General features: G+C 36.8%; 1 protein-coding gene across 1 annotated transcript in view; it reads right to left on the bottom strand.

Annotated features, from left to right (window-relative positions):
• Positions 1-18,497, bottom strand: part of LOC114359376 (nicotinic acetylcholine receptor beta2) — a 57,307-nt gene that overhangs the window by 30,097 nt on the left and 8,713 nt on the right. Inside the window, exons 8-9 of the mRNA XM_028313753.1 lie at positions 13,515-13,667; positions 1,323-1,441 (exon numbers count right to left, since the gene is read on the bottom strand). Of these exons, the coding sequence (XP_028169554.1) occupies positions 1,323-1,441; positions 13,515-13,667 (272 nt within the window). The remainder of the gene's footprint in view (positions 1-1,322; positions 1,442-13,514; positions 13,668-18,497) is intronic.

The raw sequence follows: 18,497 nt of genomic DNA, 5'->3' as shown, positions 1-18,497 counted from the left end.
TATCCCAAAAGGGAGATATATTTCAGCGTAACTCAATTTATGACAGTATCCAGTTTTTCAGCTTCAGGACTTCACCGCCTATGGATATAGGCAGGTAGCATCATCATCATCATCATATCAGCCATAGGACGTCTACTGCTGAACATAGACCTCCCCCAATGATTTCCATAAAAACGGTCGGTAGCGGCCTGCATCTATCCATAAAACACAGACTAGTACCTAACACTTAATTTGGTATTATACGAAAGCACTAACAGTAAGGCTGGGTTGCACCATCTTACATTGACTTTAAGAAACGTCAAAAATATGTCAAACTCAATACAAAAAGCACCGGTTATCGTTATACACTCAACNACTGGTGGAAGGAAGATTGTGTAAGGTTCATCGTTCGTTCATTCAACGCAGCGTGGGACGTCCACCCACAAGGTGGACCGACGACCTGATAAAGGTAGCGGGAAGGCGATGGATGCAGGCCGCTACCAACCGTGCGATGTGAAAGTCATTGGGGGAGGCCTATGTTCAGCAGTGGACGTCCTGTGGCTGAAATGATGATGATGATGATCGTTCGTATCGGTCGTTCGTTCGTTTCAGCCAAATGCCGTCCACTGCTGGACAAAGGCCTCCTCCAAGGTTTTCCACAATACACGGTCCTGCGCTGTCCGCATCCAGGCTCTTCCCATCATCCCAAGGTTCATCATCATCATCAAATCATTTAGTTTACACTGAAGGAGTAAGACCCTCTAATTTAGAGGCAAATGAAGGATTTGGCCTGCACTCCATACGCTTGCCAGGGTTGGGGAGGCCAAGTAAATATTATGCTACACTCCAATAACTTAGTCACACTTTCACTGGAGGCTTAAGTTTAGATCCTGGCTCTAAAGGAGTTGAAACGGAAAAAAGGTGGGACTGGTCCCGTTTTCCTGAACTATATGAACTTGCAAGTGTAATGTTTTATGAAGTAAAATTTTAAGGTCTGTATTACAAAACGTTTATACCTGAGGGCCGCTCGTGGGCGCTGGCGAAAAAGATGTCATCCTCATTCGCGGGCGACTTGTTGACGCCGAACGCATCCGTTAGTCTGTCTCTGCTGCATCAATCTGGCTATCTCTATTGCAAACCCTGTTGTGTCTAGCTTTATTATATTTTTATCTGAGGGCCGCTGGTGAGCGCTGGCAGAGAGGATGTCATCCTCAGGCGCGGGAGACTTGCGGTAATCGCCGTTGTCACTTGACTTGCCGTTTTCACTCGAATGGCCGAGCGACTTTCATCAATGAGACTGTCTCTGAAGTAAACCTTGGTACATCTAGCTGTATCATACATACCTGAGGGTCGCTGGTGAGCGCTGGCAGAGAGGATGTCATCCTCAGGCGCGGGCGACTTGCGGTAGTCGCCGTTGTCGCTATTCTTGCCGTCACCAAACGCGTCGGTGAGGCTGTCTCTGCTGTAAAACCACATATCATTAATCGCCAGTCACTTACACACACGTAAATGCATAATATCACAAGGTTTGTAGTAATTTAGCACTTGTTTGAAGTGGGTACAGACAGACAGAGTATGCAAGCACAAGCTTTTGGTTACGGCTATGTTCGCGCGAAATTCAATAATAATGCCACAAACATTGCAAATGTCTACTTTTCTGAAAGTCTATAATTATGACTTAATAATAAGATAAGCAATGGGGATGAGTAAGTAATAAAAACTTTCGTTACCTATCAATCAATCATTAAAGCATTTATTGTGTCAATTTCCGTGGCATTTATTTCCTTTCCTTGCAGATTTTTTTGGGAACTTAACACTAATTCGAATCATTTTGCTTCAACTATGTCCAGATACTGGTAAGATTTCAGTTACAAGTTGCTAATAGGTACATAGTACCTAGTACCTTAAGTAGCCGGTAGCCACCAATAATAATAGTACGTTCCTATAATAGTAAGCAGCGTATTAAAATTACTCTAATTTCCCACACCTGCTATTTCGCGCACAAAACTGTTTCACTGGCAAAAAGTTTCCACCCAAATTGTATGAAACATCAGCATCCCAGGTGTGCAGCCACGAAACTTTTGACACATTTTTAATCACCACCATTGGGCTAAATTGCGTCAACCACAAAACAGAGCTAAAGTCTTGAATTTAAATGATTCACGCTGGCACGGGCACTGAAGTTGGAACAATGCTTTGGAAATGTTGCCATTATGTCTGAACTCTATTTAGGTTTGTTTTTAACCGACTTCAAAGGAGGAGGTTCATTATCGAATTGAAATGAATCGAGTTTTGAGGAAAATCTCTGAGTCGATTCGTTGAGAACCTATCCCAAAAGGGAGATATATTTCAGCGTAACTCAATTTATGACAGTATCCAGTTTTTCAGCTTCAGGACTTCACCGCCTATGGATATAGGTAGGTAGCATCATCATCATCATATCAGCCATAGGACGTCTACTGCTGAACATAGACCTCCCCCAATGATTTCCATAAAAACGGTTGGTAGCGGCCTGAATCTATCCATAGAACACAGACTAGTAACTCTTAATTTGGTATTATACGAAAGCACTAAGATGGTGCAACCCAGCCTTAGGGTTGCACCATCTTACATTGACTTTAACAAACGTCAAAAATCTGTCAAACTCAATACAAAAAGCACCGGTTATCGTTATAGTTACGGTCAAAGTTAAGTGGTGCAACTCAGCCTAAGTGTACAAAACGAAACTGAATACATACGAAAGAAGAATAGCTGACCGTTTTTGATCCGCAAAAAGCTGTAATCTTTGCCTCTTCAGTACTAATTTTTCTCCGCTTTGCCCGACAGTAGCGGAGAGGGGGGGAGAGGGGGGGGGTGTCCCATTATTCGTACATTGTGGCGTGGCGTCACGTGTGTACCTACCCGTTTGATAAAACCGACGCAAAATACTATTCTATGAGGTGAGAATTGAGGATTGTATGGACGGCACATCGAACTGTACACGGCACTATGTGTGGCTGTAATTGGAGCTATTTTGCAACATAAAAAACTCTTATAAAACTCTAGGCTTCTTAAAAGCACTTTTACACGTCCCTGTATTAACAACCCTACTACTGCTTCGTGACAATAAATGGACCAGTGCTGTGAAGAAGCAGTGCAAGAAACTCAGTCACAATAGTGACAATAGTGACAATAGTCAGCCTCTTTTTCAAGGGTTTAGTCTTTATAATTATACATAATTATAACAAAAATGTACAGTCTGATGTGCAACAACTTTACCTTACATACAAAACGAATTAAGAAACTCCACATTTTTTGAAGTCGGTTAATAAGAAATTGCATAAAACTAATTAGTTGGTGGACAGTGAAAATGTGTTGAATGTTGTAGTGTTGTGAAAAATAATTATGAATGTTAAATAAAAAAGTTCACTGTTTGACTTTTGACTTGACTTTATACCTCGTAATCTCGTATCTCCTATAATTACCTATTCATAGCAGTGACAGGGCCTTGTTAAATGTAAACTTCTTGTCTAATAAGGTAAACTGACCGTCCTACGACTATAACTGATGATAGAACATGGGGGCAGGACTACCCAGGCCCTAAACGTACAACACGACCCTATGTTTCTTGCCACACCACTAAACAAAGACTTTGATTAATCTTATACAAAATTGCTCTAAATTGCCTTTATCCCCGATTTATAGCCCTCCCCCTAAATGGATCACCGGCCTTATCGAAAAATGGAGAAACATTTTGAATATTGATTGAATAACGGTAATTCATTAATAGTAGGACCATTTCTCATGGCGATCCGTTATGCGGGATCCTGCATTACCGAATTCCGCAAAACTGGACTTGTGTATTCACATGGCGGTATTCCGCTTGCAGAATCCCGTTTAGTAATATACGTTCACACGAATATCCCGTTAGCAATGTCCCGCAAATAACCGATCCGTTAAAATTTTGAATTCAGTTTTGTCATCTTCTTCTTATCGTGTCGACAACAAACCTACACAGTGTCAGCCCAAAACTCCGCCACAAGAGTGGCGTTGTCAGCAGCAATCATTAAATCCTCCTACGTGTAGTTGTCTGGGCACCCAGGGCACGACATCATGTGCTTCATCGACTGGGGAACAAAACCGCACTCCATGTTTGAGCCATCCAAGAATCCCCCTGACCACCTGAATGTTTATTTTTTCAAACACCCGTACTGCAAAATACCATTTCTGCATACAAAACGGGGTACTGCCGTGTGATCACACAAGTCCAGTATGTAGTTCCTGCAAAACTGGATTAATAGCAAAGGGCCTTTACTGCTTTTGGAAACAGCCTGTAGCTATGTAGGGACATCGATCGGGAATACGGGACAGCTTTGGGATGCAAATTGATTGGAAGGAATAACGAATAAAATGTGTAACACCACTCTTTTTAATTGGATTTTTGTTGACATTGATAGGGTCAGCATCGAATCTAAACAGAATGTGATTATGGTGGTATGTTAAAACAACAATATGCGATCTACGTAAATACAAATGCTCTTAAGCCAGAAAAAAAACGACACGAATAAGAATAATTCACCCTTACTTGTTACGCGTATATTTATTTCTTTTGTAAGTATCCAATGCGAAGGCGAACTTAATGACATAATAATACTTATATGCTAGGACGAACCCATACTACACACAACATAAGCATATTTGATTTACCATGAGATATTAAGAAGAATTTTAATTACATTTTTGCAGCATTTGCTATCTAAAAGAATAGTCTATTAAAGTTATATTACTAACATACAGGACTTCTGGTACACATTTAATGTCCCTCACGGGATTCGAATCCTGAACGACCAGGCAATGTTGAAGTCCCGGACATGACCCACCAGAAAAGCAGCTGTCCAAATCAATTAAATACTACATTTTGAGCTACATTGTAGCCATATACATCGAGTATATAGCTATATCGATGGGAAATACGGACACAAGCTTTTGTTATGCAAATTAATTGGAACGAATAAAATGTGTAAGACCACGTTTAATTGGTTTTTGATGCGGGAAAATAAGTAGCTGAACATTTAAGTCTGTCGCGAGGGCACAAAGATTTGCGAGGAACAGTATTTTATTGGAAAATAAGTAGGTATCTTACACATTTAATACTTATAATTTTTAATTAAGGATATTATGTTTATTTCCCCAAAAGTTTGAAAAGTTTTCTAATTAAAAAAAGTTTATTGAGATATTCATTCTTATCATTTTGTTCAGTTGTAAAACAAACTGGTTTTAAGAGCGTTTACGCCGTTTGACGCAAAAACAGTACTTTTTCAACTCGTTACAATCATTAACCAGTAATACTACAAATATGTTATAGGCATAAATAGTTAGGCAATTTCGTCGTCTAAATAGNACGTAAACGCTCTTAAATATCTTAGCGTTTTAACAAAAATGACACAAAATATAGCCATTGGTCTTTATCATCAATTAAAATCATTATGGCAAATTAACGTCACATAGCAAAGCTCCTAGTTAATAAGGCCTAAGTATTTAAGAACATTTTCAGTTGAGCTTACACGAGCTTACATGCACGCTACACTTTGCGCTCCAGTTACATTTTGCGCGTGATCCTTGAATCGTAAGTCGTTTGAACCTATGCAATAATATCAGCCTGTGCTTTCTACGCTTTTACGCTTGCTTCACGAGCGTAAACGGTAACAAGCTTTTATAACAAGCTCGTACTAGTACAGTCAGCGTCAAATAATTCGTGACACCGAAAGTGGTCAAAAAGTTAACAACACAACCTTCCCAGGTCTTAACCAACCACGGCTATCTTAAGGAATACCTATATCGTTTCCATATAGTCGCAGATAACCGCTGTCCCTGCGATGACCAGACTCCACAGACTTGGAAACACCTTTTAACACAGTGCCCTAGATTTGCTTCAGCCCGATATAATCATGAAATGACATCCCGTTTGTCAACATCAATCCATATAATCTATCAGAAATAATCGGAAAAGAAGATACAGCAAATAGTTTTAAAGCCTACATTACCTATACGTAACTATAGTCGACCATTTAAAAGAATTCATTCATTTTTTTTTTTTTTTGTTGCTTTCTTTTTGTTGTTTAAATTCAAAGTTGTAATTATGTTATTGTATTGTGTAAAGTTCACGGGTTGCTTACATTATAATATTATGCATGCTGTGGTTATCGTTTGTGTGGGAGCAGTTAGCTAGAGACCTTTGGCTTAATTGTTTATTTTTTAATTGTGTATAATACTGTATCTCATGTTGATAGCCCAATAAAATAAATAAATAAATAAATTCAACCAAACATAAACAGCCAACACAATATTACAACCTAAATCACCGCACTACAATTGGGGTAGTCCACTAGCTCCAATTGCAGGTACATTTCGATAGCACTCATTAAAACCTTATTCCAATTGTAACAAAGACGTGTTGCGAAGTTTTTGGCTACTTAGTGTCAAGAACTATTTGATGCTGACTGTACGTTAAACCTATTATGTATGCATGTACTAAACAGCTGTATATTGCACCATATAATTATTTAAATCTTCGTGTCAATTAGTTTAATACAATACAATAAAAGTTAATTGTTTTCACCAGATATCACCAGATTGGCTTACAAATGAAAACAATATAAATAAAACGTTTCGTTCATTCTTTCAAGAATTTGTTTATTTATTATTCATGCATCTGGGGATACAAATACCTTTGTTGGAAATTAATCTTGAATAGCATTACATAACTGTAGGTTTTCCATTGAAATTACACGTATTTCATCGACATCGCAATCCAATATCACAATTATCATAAAATGCCTTTACAAAAATGAAATACAAACTGAATGCCATTAAAAGATAAATCTTGTCCTACCAAATTCATATTATAAATGGATTCGTTTGCTTTTATACGGCTACACTACCGATACTTCAACATTCAATTTCAATCTGGCAAAAAGAAAACATTTCAACATAAGGGTTCGTATACACAGGTGATTTAAATTGTTCAAAACGGGGTTTGATTTTCAAACACGCCGATTTAATAAATGTGATTTACACATAGGGACGCCTGGTAATATAGTGATAATGTTGTTATAAAATTGTAATGTTGTAATTGAAATAAGTTTTGTAATTATACAGATTTCTAATATTATTATTTAAATTATAATACTTGTTAGATTTAATCTCATGTTGCAATACCCTAGCAGGGTCCATGTTTTGGGTCTATGTCTATATGTAAGAACTTTTATATACCAACATTGGAGCAATAAAGAATTTGAATTTGGTGGTGGTAAGTTAAAATAAGAGGTAAGTGAGAAGGTATATAAAACTTATTATTTTGCAGATTAATCTGCAGATCTCACTCGGAGGGGCCTAGCAAAGTTACATGGGGCAAGATTTTCATTAAATTCTGTCTCATAGCCTATTTAAGGTTCGGCCAAACCAACGTGTGCAGCCTGCGTGCGCGATGGCGATAGCGATCAGTAGAAATCAGTAGAATCAAAAGTAACGTAATTAAGTACAATAAAAAGATTATGAGATATGTAGAGGCTCCTTAAGAGCAAAATGACGATTTGTAAGAACTATTTATTAGTCTAAACAAATAAAGAAATTTTGACTTTGACTTTGACTTTGACAATAAAACTGACGCTATGGCCTCATTGAACAAATCTTATAACAACAAAAAAATCCATACATATACAAAACAATTGCCGCATTTAATTGGAATAGCTTAAAGGTGATCTATTCGCGATGTCAAGCAAATTGCCCGAAACACGGCCAGTGTGCGCGCACCTTAGTCGTTATGAGCCCCGGGCAGATGGGAATTTGTTGATTTTTAAACGATTAATACGATACGAGAGATTTTCCACCCCATAAAATAGCGAACCGTCATTAAAGCACGCACCATGATCGCCCCTTGATATAAACAAAGGAAAATATTTGGATGTACAGACAAAACAATGAGATTTTATTGACAAAGTGATGACCAGTTGAAAAAAAAAAGTTAAAATTTTGTCCAACCCGCTTCTTAATTGAACTGGCAGTGACTTACAGTAAGAGAAGATTTTGAGTTAAAAGATGAAGTCCTACACTAATCGCTCGATATTATATCAAGCAAGAACCACTCTGTAACCACCTATTTAAGGCAAATAAATTATTATTATTATTTATTAAACATTAGAGACGTTAGGAGGGTTTCTTCTCGGTCAATGATTTTAGTCTTGTGCCTTGCAGGAGAACAAATCTTATTAAAAGACAAAACATGCACGTTACAAATACTGAATATTAGCACATAGTCACTAATTTATTTATAAACAAATCGATTTGTTGAAATTACCGGATTAATCCAGATTAAAACGGATTTAGTACAGCCAGTGGAAAGTTTCGCCAATATTGTATGTGAAAACAGCGCTTTGACAATGCACATATTTGTTTAGCTAATTGACTGGGGATGATCGACAGCTGCACAGATAATTATTATTTGTAATGACTCGACATTTGATTGCGGATGCAATATTTGACTGATCATTATCATGGGATCATTGATTACTACGAAATATTGGTAGCGAATGCTCCATTTACACAACAAAGCCAGAAGAGTTTCCGATGTACTCTATCCCACAGAAACATCCCGTTTTGCAGGACTGTTTTTTGCAGGATCAGTACGTATAAGCGTTTACAAATCCCATTTGCAATGTCCCGAAAAAAACCGACGCGTTCGCGTTGAATTTGGAATTCGAATGTGTTTGTTCACACGACCATCCAGTTTTACGGAATCCTGCATTGTGGGAATGGGAGCTAACTTTTTTTTAAGAATGTAGTACCTACGCTATAATAAGTATAAGGTGCGAAACGAAACGTGGTAGTTTATCTAACAGATACATTATAAAAAAAAATACAGTACTCGTTTATACTGCAGCGCAGGACCGTGCATTATGTTAAACCTTGGAGGAGGCCTTTGTCCAGCAGTGGACGTCATTCGGCTGAAACGAACGAACTAGTTTATGATGCGAACAGCTAGGGACTGGAATTCGCTGCCTGCTGCTGTATTTTCTGAACACTATAATCCGGGCGATTTCAAGTCAAGAGTTAATAAGCACTTACAGATATGTACCTACCATCCAAGACTGCATCTCACTTAACACCAGGTGCGATTGCGGTCAAATACCTGCCTTGTCTAGCATAAAAAAAGGAACTTAAAACGGTACGAGTACTAAGTAAAACTTACCTCATCTCCAGCTCGTTGGTGTATCCATTCGAGACGAAGGTGTCGTCGTAGTCAGGCAAAGAGTACTTGGTCCTCCTCATCATGAGGAGCTTGGGCATCAGCTGCAGGAACAGCTTCTTCATCCACGGAGACATGGTGTGTGTTGATGGGGACCTAGAGAAGGTTATGATTAGAAAATAGCACAGGAAGCTTTAGGAAATGACAGAAATAGACAATTTGTTTCAAAAACGCACTTGTTATAACTTGTTAATATGACACAGAATTTTATTTAGCTTGGGGTGTTTTCTACGGAATATAGGACTGAATAAAAATATATGTGACTCTTATTTCCAGACAAAAAATATTTCGAGTTCACAGAAATCAGTTTTCCAGCTCCTTACACTTTGCATTAAGATATCACCTTAATATTTACGAGCACTCGATCTAATGTTCAATAGTTTGTAAAACAAAAACTTTTGATTTTATTATTGAACAAAACTCTGAGTGACTCACTGCATCTTATTCTTATCCTAACCCAAAAATGTCAGAGCAGTATAATAGTTTTTATGCACTCTATCAGAATCCCTGACTCTGACGGTCTATGAGGTTCTGGGTAAAGATAATAATTGATGGTTAAACAAACTTACCTTGTGATGTTTGACCATAATTATACGAGGCGTTGCATCCGAAGAGATTTATATAATTCACTATGTNGCTATAAGCTGGGTATGACTTATCCCCCCCCCTCCAGGCCAGAAACTGGGTATTAGCATCATATTATGTATTTATTATGTTCAATACAAACAATCATTAAGTTACACTCACCCCAACCGCGTCTCCGCATTGCATCGAATCCTATGAAAATGTGGTTTTTGGACATAGCGATACTTATTTTTCACAATTTTTATTTTTAAAAATTACTGGTCGATAGGTTACTTTATTTTGATTAATAAATGTTATTATAAGTTTTTTTCTAAAACTGATAGTTTAGCTGGAAAAAAATATTTTGCATCCCAATAGTACGCCAGCTGCGCTCGATTCGGATATAGTGACGTCACGCGGCCCTGCGTACGTTGACTTTTAGCGGCAAAAACGGCCTATGTTTATTACTTAATATCTTCGTAAGTAATGGTCCGGTTTGGATAATTCAAAAAGATATATCTTTCTTATGTCTTAAAGATTAACGTAGATACTAGTTTTATTGAATTTCCTACAACAGTACTGATCCTCATTGTAACAAAGACGTGTTGTGAACTTTTTGGCTACTTAGTGTGTCATGAACTATTTGAAGATGGCTGTACAAGTTAAACCTGTTATGTACGCATGTACTAAACAGCTGTATATTGCACCGTATAATGATTAAGACTAGGCGTAGACCATCGATTTTTAGTTGGCCGATAGTTGTGCCCGATTTTAAATTGTATGAAGAATCGGCCAAATCAAATCGGCGTAATGTGCGCACTTCCATACATGCCCATACTGATCAACTGCCCGACTAAACTATCGGCCGACGGAAAATCGATGGTCTGCGCATATCAATTAACGTACGGCCGATCATTTTTTACCTTTAGTTTAATACAATAAAAGGTAATTCTTTCAAATCAAATCAAATCAAAATTATTTATTTGCATAAAACATGGTACATTTCAGTTATTATCTTGCTACGAGAACAACATGTTTCATCGACATAGCGATATGCAAACATTTAGTCGTCATGCAGTTTTATTATTAAATTATTAATAGTCATTATTAATATTACATGATCTACCTCCAATAGAATTTAAATGTCAAAAATATTTATTACAATGCAATTACAATATCAATTAAAACAATTAGGTAATTCAGGTAAGGATTAAAATTTAGGATGTCACATAAATTATAATAAATTAAACAATTTTATGATCACAATAAAATGTGAGAATACAATGTCAGTATCAAAATTACAAGAATGTCATAAATTAGCAATTCGCATATGGTTACCACGGCAGAATTTTATAAATTCATCTATGTCATAAAAACAGTTTTCAGTGAGAATTCGGAAAATAGTTCTCTTAAAGAGATTGAATTGTAAATTTTGAATGTGATTTGGAAGTAAATTAAACAATCGTATACACATACTATAACAATTTTTAGTAAAGCAAACTTTTCACTAGATATCACCAGATTGGGTTACAAATGAAAACAATATAAATAAACGTTTCGTTCATTCATTCAAGAATTTATTTATTTATTATCCATGCATCTGAGGATACAAATGCCTTTGTTGGAAATGCATCTGAGGATACAAATGCCTTTGTTGGAAATGAATCTTGAATAGCATTGCGTAACTGTAGGTTTTCCATTTAAATTACACGTATTTCATCGACATCGCAATTCAATATCACAATTATCATAAAATGCCTGTACAAAAATGAAATACAAACTGAATGCATCTTGTTTTACCAAATTCATATTATAAATGGATTCGTTTGCTTTTATACGGCTACACTACCGATACTTCCAGCATTTAATCAATCTGGCAAAAAGAAAACATTTCAATATAAGGGTTCGTTTACACAGGTGATTTAAACTGTTCAAATCGGGGTTTGATTTTCAAATACGACGATTTAATAAGTGTGATTTACATATAGGGAAGCCTGGTTCTCACCTGATTGTAAGTGAAAAGGTTTGTAAAACTTATTATTTTACAAATTAAACTGCAAATCTCCCTCGGAGGGGCCAAGCAGAGTTGTATGGGGCATGATTTTCATTTTACCCCTTTAAATTCTTCCTGATAACGAACTTAGGTTCGGCCAAACCAACGTGTGCAGCCTGCGTGCGCGATGGCGATGGCAATGGCGATCAGTAGAAATCAGTTTAAATGCATTGATCGCCATCGCTGTACGCCGGCTGATCGCGTGTCATCGCGTTGGTTTGGCTGAACCTTTAGATCGCCATCGCGCACGCAGGCTGCACGCTTTGGCTTGACCGAACCTTTACGGTATCACGTCTCTAACCTACAGTCTACTGCGACACTTAAGTACAATACAACGGATGCTATGGCCTCATTGAGCAATTTCTTATAATGACAAAACAATACATACCTTTACAAAACAATTGCCTCATTTTTTATTTAATTGGTAAAGCTTAACAGTGATCTATTCGCGATGTCAAAGTGCCCAAAACATTGCCCGTGTGCGCGCACCTTAATCGTTATGAGCCCCGGGCAGACTGGAATTTGTTGATTTTTAAACGATTAATACGATACGAGAGATTTTCCACCCCATAAAATGGCGAACCGTCATTAAAGCACGCACCATGATCGCCATTCAAAATAAACAAAGGGAAAATTATTTGGATTTACAGACAAAACAATGAGATTGTATTGACAAAGTGAAGATAAGTTGAAACAAAAAAAGTTAAAATTTTGTCCCAGTGACTAACAGTAAGCAAAGATTTTGAACTAAAAGATGAAGTCCTACACTAATATCGCTCGATATTATATCAAGCAAGAACTACTCTGTAACCACCTTCTTCATCTTATTTAAGGCAAATAAATTATTATTATTATTTATTTATTTCTTAAACGTTAGAGACGTTAGGAAGGTTTCTTCTCGGCCAATGTTTTTAGAGTGTTGTGCATTGCAGGAGAACAAATCTTCTTATACGACAAAACATGCACGTTATAAATACTGAATATTAGCACATAGTCACTAATTTATTTATAAACAAATCGATTTGTTGAAATTACCGGATTAATCCAGATTAAAACGGATTTAGTACAGCCAGTGGAAAGTTGACCAATGTTGTATGTGAAAACAGCGCTTTGACAATGCACATAGTTGTTTAGCTAATTGACTAGGGATGATCGACAGCTGCACAGATAATTATTATATGTAATGACTCGACATTTGATTGTGGATTGCAATATTTGGCTGATCATTATCATGGGATCCTTGATTAATACGAAATATTGGTAGCGAATACTCCATTTACACTGCAATGCAAGAAGAGTTGCCGATGTGCTTTCTTCCACGGAAACAGCCCGTTTTGCAGGACTGTTTTTTGCAGGATCAGTACGTATTTAAGCGTTTACAAATCCCATTTGCAATGTCCCGAAGAAAAACCGACGCGTTCGTGTTGAATTTGGAATTCGAATGTGTTTGTTCACACGACAATCCAGTTTTACAGAATCCTGCATTGTAGTAATGGGAGCTAACTTTCTTTAAGAATAGTACCTACGCTATAATAAGTATAAAGTGCGAAGCGAAACGTGGTTGTTTATCTTACAGATAAATTATCAAAAAAATTACAGGAACTTAAAACGGTACGAGTACTAAGTAAAACTTACCTCATCTCCAGCTCGTTGGTGTATCCATTCGAGACGAAGGTATCGTCGTAGTCAGGCAAAGAGTACTTGGTCCTCCTCATCATGAGGAGCTTGGGCATCAGCTGCAGAAACAACTTCTTCATCCACGGAGACATGGTGTGGGTTGATGGGGACCTAGAGAAGGTTATGATTAGAAAACAGTAAAGGAAGCAGCTTTATAAAAATGACAGAGAGTTATAGTCAGCATCAGACTCTACAATTTGTTTCAAAAGCGCACTTGTTATAACTGGTTAATATGACACAGAATTAAGCTTGGGGTGTTTTCTACGGAATATAGGACTGAATAAAAATATACTCGTATGTGACTCTTATTCCAGATAAAAAAATATTTCGAGTTCACAGGAGTTCGTTTTCCAGCTCCTTACACTTTGCATTAAGTTAAGATATCATCTTAATATGTATGAGCACTCGATCTAATGTTCAATAGTTTGTAAAACAAAAACTTTTGATAAATTGATCATTGAACGAAACTCCGAATGACTCACTGCATCTCTTATCCTAACCCAAAAATTTCGGAGCAGTAGGATAATAGTTTTTATGCACTCTATTAGAATCCCTGCCTGAGTCTGACGGTCTATGAGGTTCTAGGTAAAGATAATAATTACAATTTGAATACAAAACATTTGATCTTAATGCTCTGTGGCGTAATTCATAGCCCTTCGATTGAGTTGTCTTACGACTGTAGTCAATTACAATCGCTCTGTAGTACATGTTGTTTGATATTAATTAAGGAGTCAGCTGCTGCTCCAATTAATTACGCAATTGGCTGCCTAATAGCAACTATATTACGTTTAGTTTACTACAAGCTTAGGTAACAAAAGCTTGGAGTTATAAGTTGGCCATTTTGCAGGTTTTATTTTAACATCTAGAAATAATTTAATAAAGTACTTAGATTAAAATGTTGGATGATTGATTGTTGTAAGATGGTGTCGTACTAAGCTTACCTTTAGGAATGTTGGTTCAGTCAAAGAAGAGTGTCATAAGAGTACTTTTGACTGTTTGTCTCCCCAAATAAATGTATAAAAGCTAAACTTCAAACAGCCATAGAAAAACTCTACTAAGTTTGTTAAAAGTCAATTATATTACAAAATGCATCCTATAAAAAAGCCTTCAAGGGCATCTCGTTAGGCATTTTCGGAACCACCTCTCTTCATCATACAACAAATCTGGCTTCATGAAACTACAATCAAAAGGGAATACTGGTATTTCTTTAAAGACCCTCCAAGATCTCTCTCAACACACCACTTACGTTCCTGTCAAAGTACTAAGCATGTTATTTACCAATTCTCATAGCAGTATCTGCGGCAATAACTCACGGGCTCGCCGTTCTATTACGGTAATGACAAAATAACAATGAGCCCATGATTCACGGCGCCATTAACGCAGGATTCACAGCTCGATGGGAACGGTAAACGTTAATTTTCGGTTTTGGAACTACTGATATGAGTATTTCTCAAAAAAAATGTACATTTTGAAAAAAAAAAGTGTGCTTTGAAACAGTTCAAAAGTTTTATATTTATAAATCATCACACAAAAAAAACACACACACAATTTTGAAGGATGAATATTAATCTTTAAGATAACGAAGAATTATAGCTATNCACTTTCGGTAATAAACAGCAACAAATACTAAGAAATGAAAATATTTTAATGGATTTGATGCTATGATGCCCGCACAAAACAAGCGAATGACGGTTCTAGCGGCGCGCGCGCGCCACCAGCGCGTGCAGCGGCAGAAAATGGTACTAGTCAATACGAATCCTTTATTTTATTTTATATCTCTAAAGTTGTGCTTGGTGCCCGGTACATTGAAGAGCGGACTACATAGTGAATTATATAAATCTCGAGGATGCAACGACGTAGTATAATTAAAATTTGAATACAAAACATTTGATCTTAATGCTCTGTGGAGTAATTCATAGCCCTTCGATTGAGTTGTCTTACGACTGTAGTCAATTACAATCGCTCTGTAGTACATGTTGTTGTTTGATATTAATTAAGGAGTCAGCTGCTGCTCCAATTAATTACGCAATTGGCTGCCTAATAGCAACTATATTACGTTTAGTTTACTACAAGCTTAGGTAACAAAAGCTTGGAGTTATAAGTTGGCCATTTTGCAGGTTTTATTTTAACATCTAGAAATAATTTAATAAAGTACTTAGATTAAAATGTTGGATGATTGATTGTTGTAAGATGGTGTCGTACTAAGCTTACCTTTAGGAATGTTGGTTCAGTCAAAGAAGAGTGTCATAAGAGTACTTTTGACTGTTTATTCCCAAATAAATGTATAAAAGCTAAACTTCAAACAGCCATAGTAAAAACTCTACTAAGTTTGTTAAAAGTCAATTAAATCACAAAATGCATCCTATAAAAAAGCCTTCAAGGGCATCTCGTTGGGCATTTTCGGAACCACCTCTCTCATCATACAACAAATCTGGCTTCATGAAACTACAATCAAAAGGGAATACTGGTATTTAAAGACCCTCCAAGATCTCTCTCAACACACCACTTACGTTCCTGTCAAAGTACTAAGCATGTTATTTACCAATTCTCATAGCAGTATCTGCGGCAATAACTCACGGGCTCGCCGTTCTATTACGGTAATGACAAAATAACAATGAGCCCATGATTCACGGCGCCATTAACGCGGGATTCACAGCTCGATGAGAACGGTAAACGTTAATTTTCGGTTTTGGAACTACTGATATAATGGTGCAAATAGACGTGACAATTGCAAGTGTTTTGGTTATTAATTATGGGTACAATTGCATTTGTAACAGTTGCTTATTGATTAGAATCTCACTGTCACAATCATTTGGAGCTGCGCTAAAAGAAAGGAGTTTAAAATGTTTAAAAGGATAACTTTAGTGAGGTCATTACTTAAGTTCATCTCCCTAAGAATAAGTGAGTAAATAAATAACTTTTTTTAGAGTGTAACGTTTCAGAAATACAGTGGGGACACTTACGCATAAGTACTTCTTATTGGATTGGGCTTGAGATTTTTGAAATGGATAAGATAATATGAGTAGGTATTATTGTATTTCCAATTTCGAATTAATCGAGCCCCAAGATACGATTTTTCACATAACATCTTAGTATTTTCAAAAGACGTAAGGGAGCCTCATACGTAATGCAGCTTTTTGATTAAATAGATTCCAATTACCAATATTCATCTTGAAAAAAATAAACACAGATAATTTAGTACGTACCGTCGATGCACCGTTATTAAACCTCTTAATTTACTAAAGGTGAAATGCAATATCAGTTTTTGCTCCACAAAATGTGCATTCAATAAAGCTTGGTCTAGAGTGCGCCATATTTCATATTCGCACTATTGTACCGTTATCGTGGTGCCAAGTTACAATGAAGGGCAGATTTACGTGCTGTTGGTCGAATATTCGTATCGTAGATCGTAGAAAGCGCAGACCGCATATCAGACTAGGCATTTTTGTTCAAAAATAGCATCGATTACAACGACATAAGAGACCTGTGTTTAATTTGATGTGTTGTCTGTACAGAAAGTATGGAACGGAACCCACTACACTGGTACCTACCACCACCACCACCACTGTGGTATTCAAGCCTGTGTTTGGTTCAATTTTAGTAGTTAGAACAATGGATCTGCTCATAAGATTATCTATTAAGGTTCATAATTAAATCTCAAGTAATATTATTTATTACCAATGCCCGGTTTCTAAACTGAGATTTTTAGCTTGAGAGTCCTCTCTGCATTCTCATGTGATATTTAAAAAGAAAGAGTGCTTTCTTGAAACAGTTATTAAATAGTTATGTAGTAAAAAGTGAATCGGAAGAGTCTTGGGACTTAGTCCACCTTCAGCTTGGTCCAAATTAATGGTGTCTTTCATTATAAAAAGTGATATGAAACCCCTAAATACTCGTAGTCCCTGTGGGTATATCTTCGCTCAAGGAACTTTACTGTAGATTGCAATCTCTACAATCCTTCTAGATATACATATAAAAGACTGTTGACCCAGCCCTCAATAGAGCCCAACAAAGGAACGCGATCTATGCAGCCTATCTCGATTCACACTATTGTGGAGTATTTATGCGAAGGTACGAGTATATAGCCATCTTGAATACGTAATACTTTGCGAACTGATTTAGGTAGGTATTATGTTACTCGAATTCCTGTGACAGGGAATCTTTTTTGTTGCTTTACGTTTACTTAATGTTAATGGGAATATTAGTTACTAGCGGCCGCCCGCGACTTCGTACGCGTGGATCCCGTTTTACCCCCTTCATCTATCTTACGCGGTTTAGATTTTTCATACAAATGTTTTTTCCCGCTAACTCCCGTCCCCGTGGGAATTTTGCAATATCCTGTTGTAACTAAGCTTTATTTTTACTAAGGTACCTGCATAACAAATTTCAAGCGTATAACTCAAGCGGTTTAGATTTTTCATACAAAAGGATTTACCCGCTAATTCCCGTTCCCGTGGGAATTCCTAAGTATCCTATAACCTGCCCAGGAGTATGAAGAATAATTGTACCAAGTTTCGTTAAAATCCGTCGAGTAGTTTTTGTTTCTATAAGGAAAATACAGACAGACAGACAGACAGACTGACAGACAGACAGACAGACAGACAAAAATTTTACTGATTGCATTTTTGGCATCAGTATCGATCACTAATCACCCCCTGATAGTTATTTTGAAAATAGGGTAAACCGTATAGCTATTGCCCACTTAAAGATTTCAAACACATTGAGATGAAAAATTAAAGAAAGTATTTTAATTATCGACTATTTATGACTTTTTTCTTATAACTCAATAAACTGTTAAACAGAATATTAACAGTTTTTAGTTAAAACTTACGTAACTTAGAAAATATTGAAATAAATTTAAAATCCTCCAAAAAGTACAGTCATTGCCCATTACTTACACTAATTGCCCACATCAAAGCACAGTAATTGCCCAGTATCTTA

This window comes from Ostrinia furnacalis, unplaced genomic scaffold, assembly GCF_004193835.3.
Source record: "Ostrinia furnacalis isolate ACB-3 unplaced genomic scaffold, ASM419383v2 OfSCF4337, whole genome shotgun sequence".
NCBI classification, from domain to species: domain Eukaryota; kingdom Metazoa; phylum Arthropoda; class Insecta; order Lepidoptera; family Crambidae; genus Ostrinia; species Ostrinia furnacalis.
Note: the sequence above shows the minus strand (reverse complement) of the source record. Positions and strands in the feature narration are given on the sequence as shown.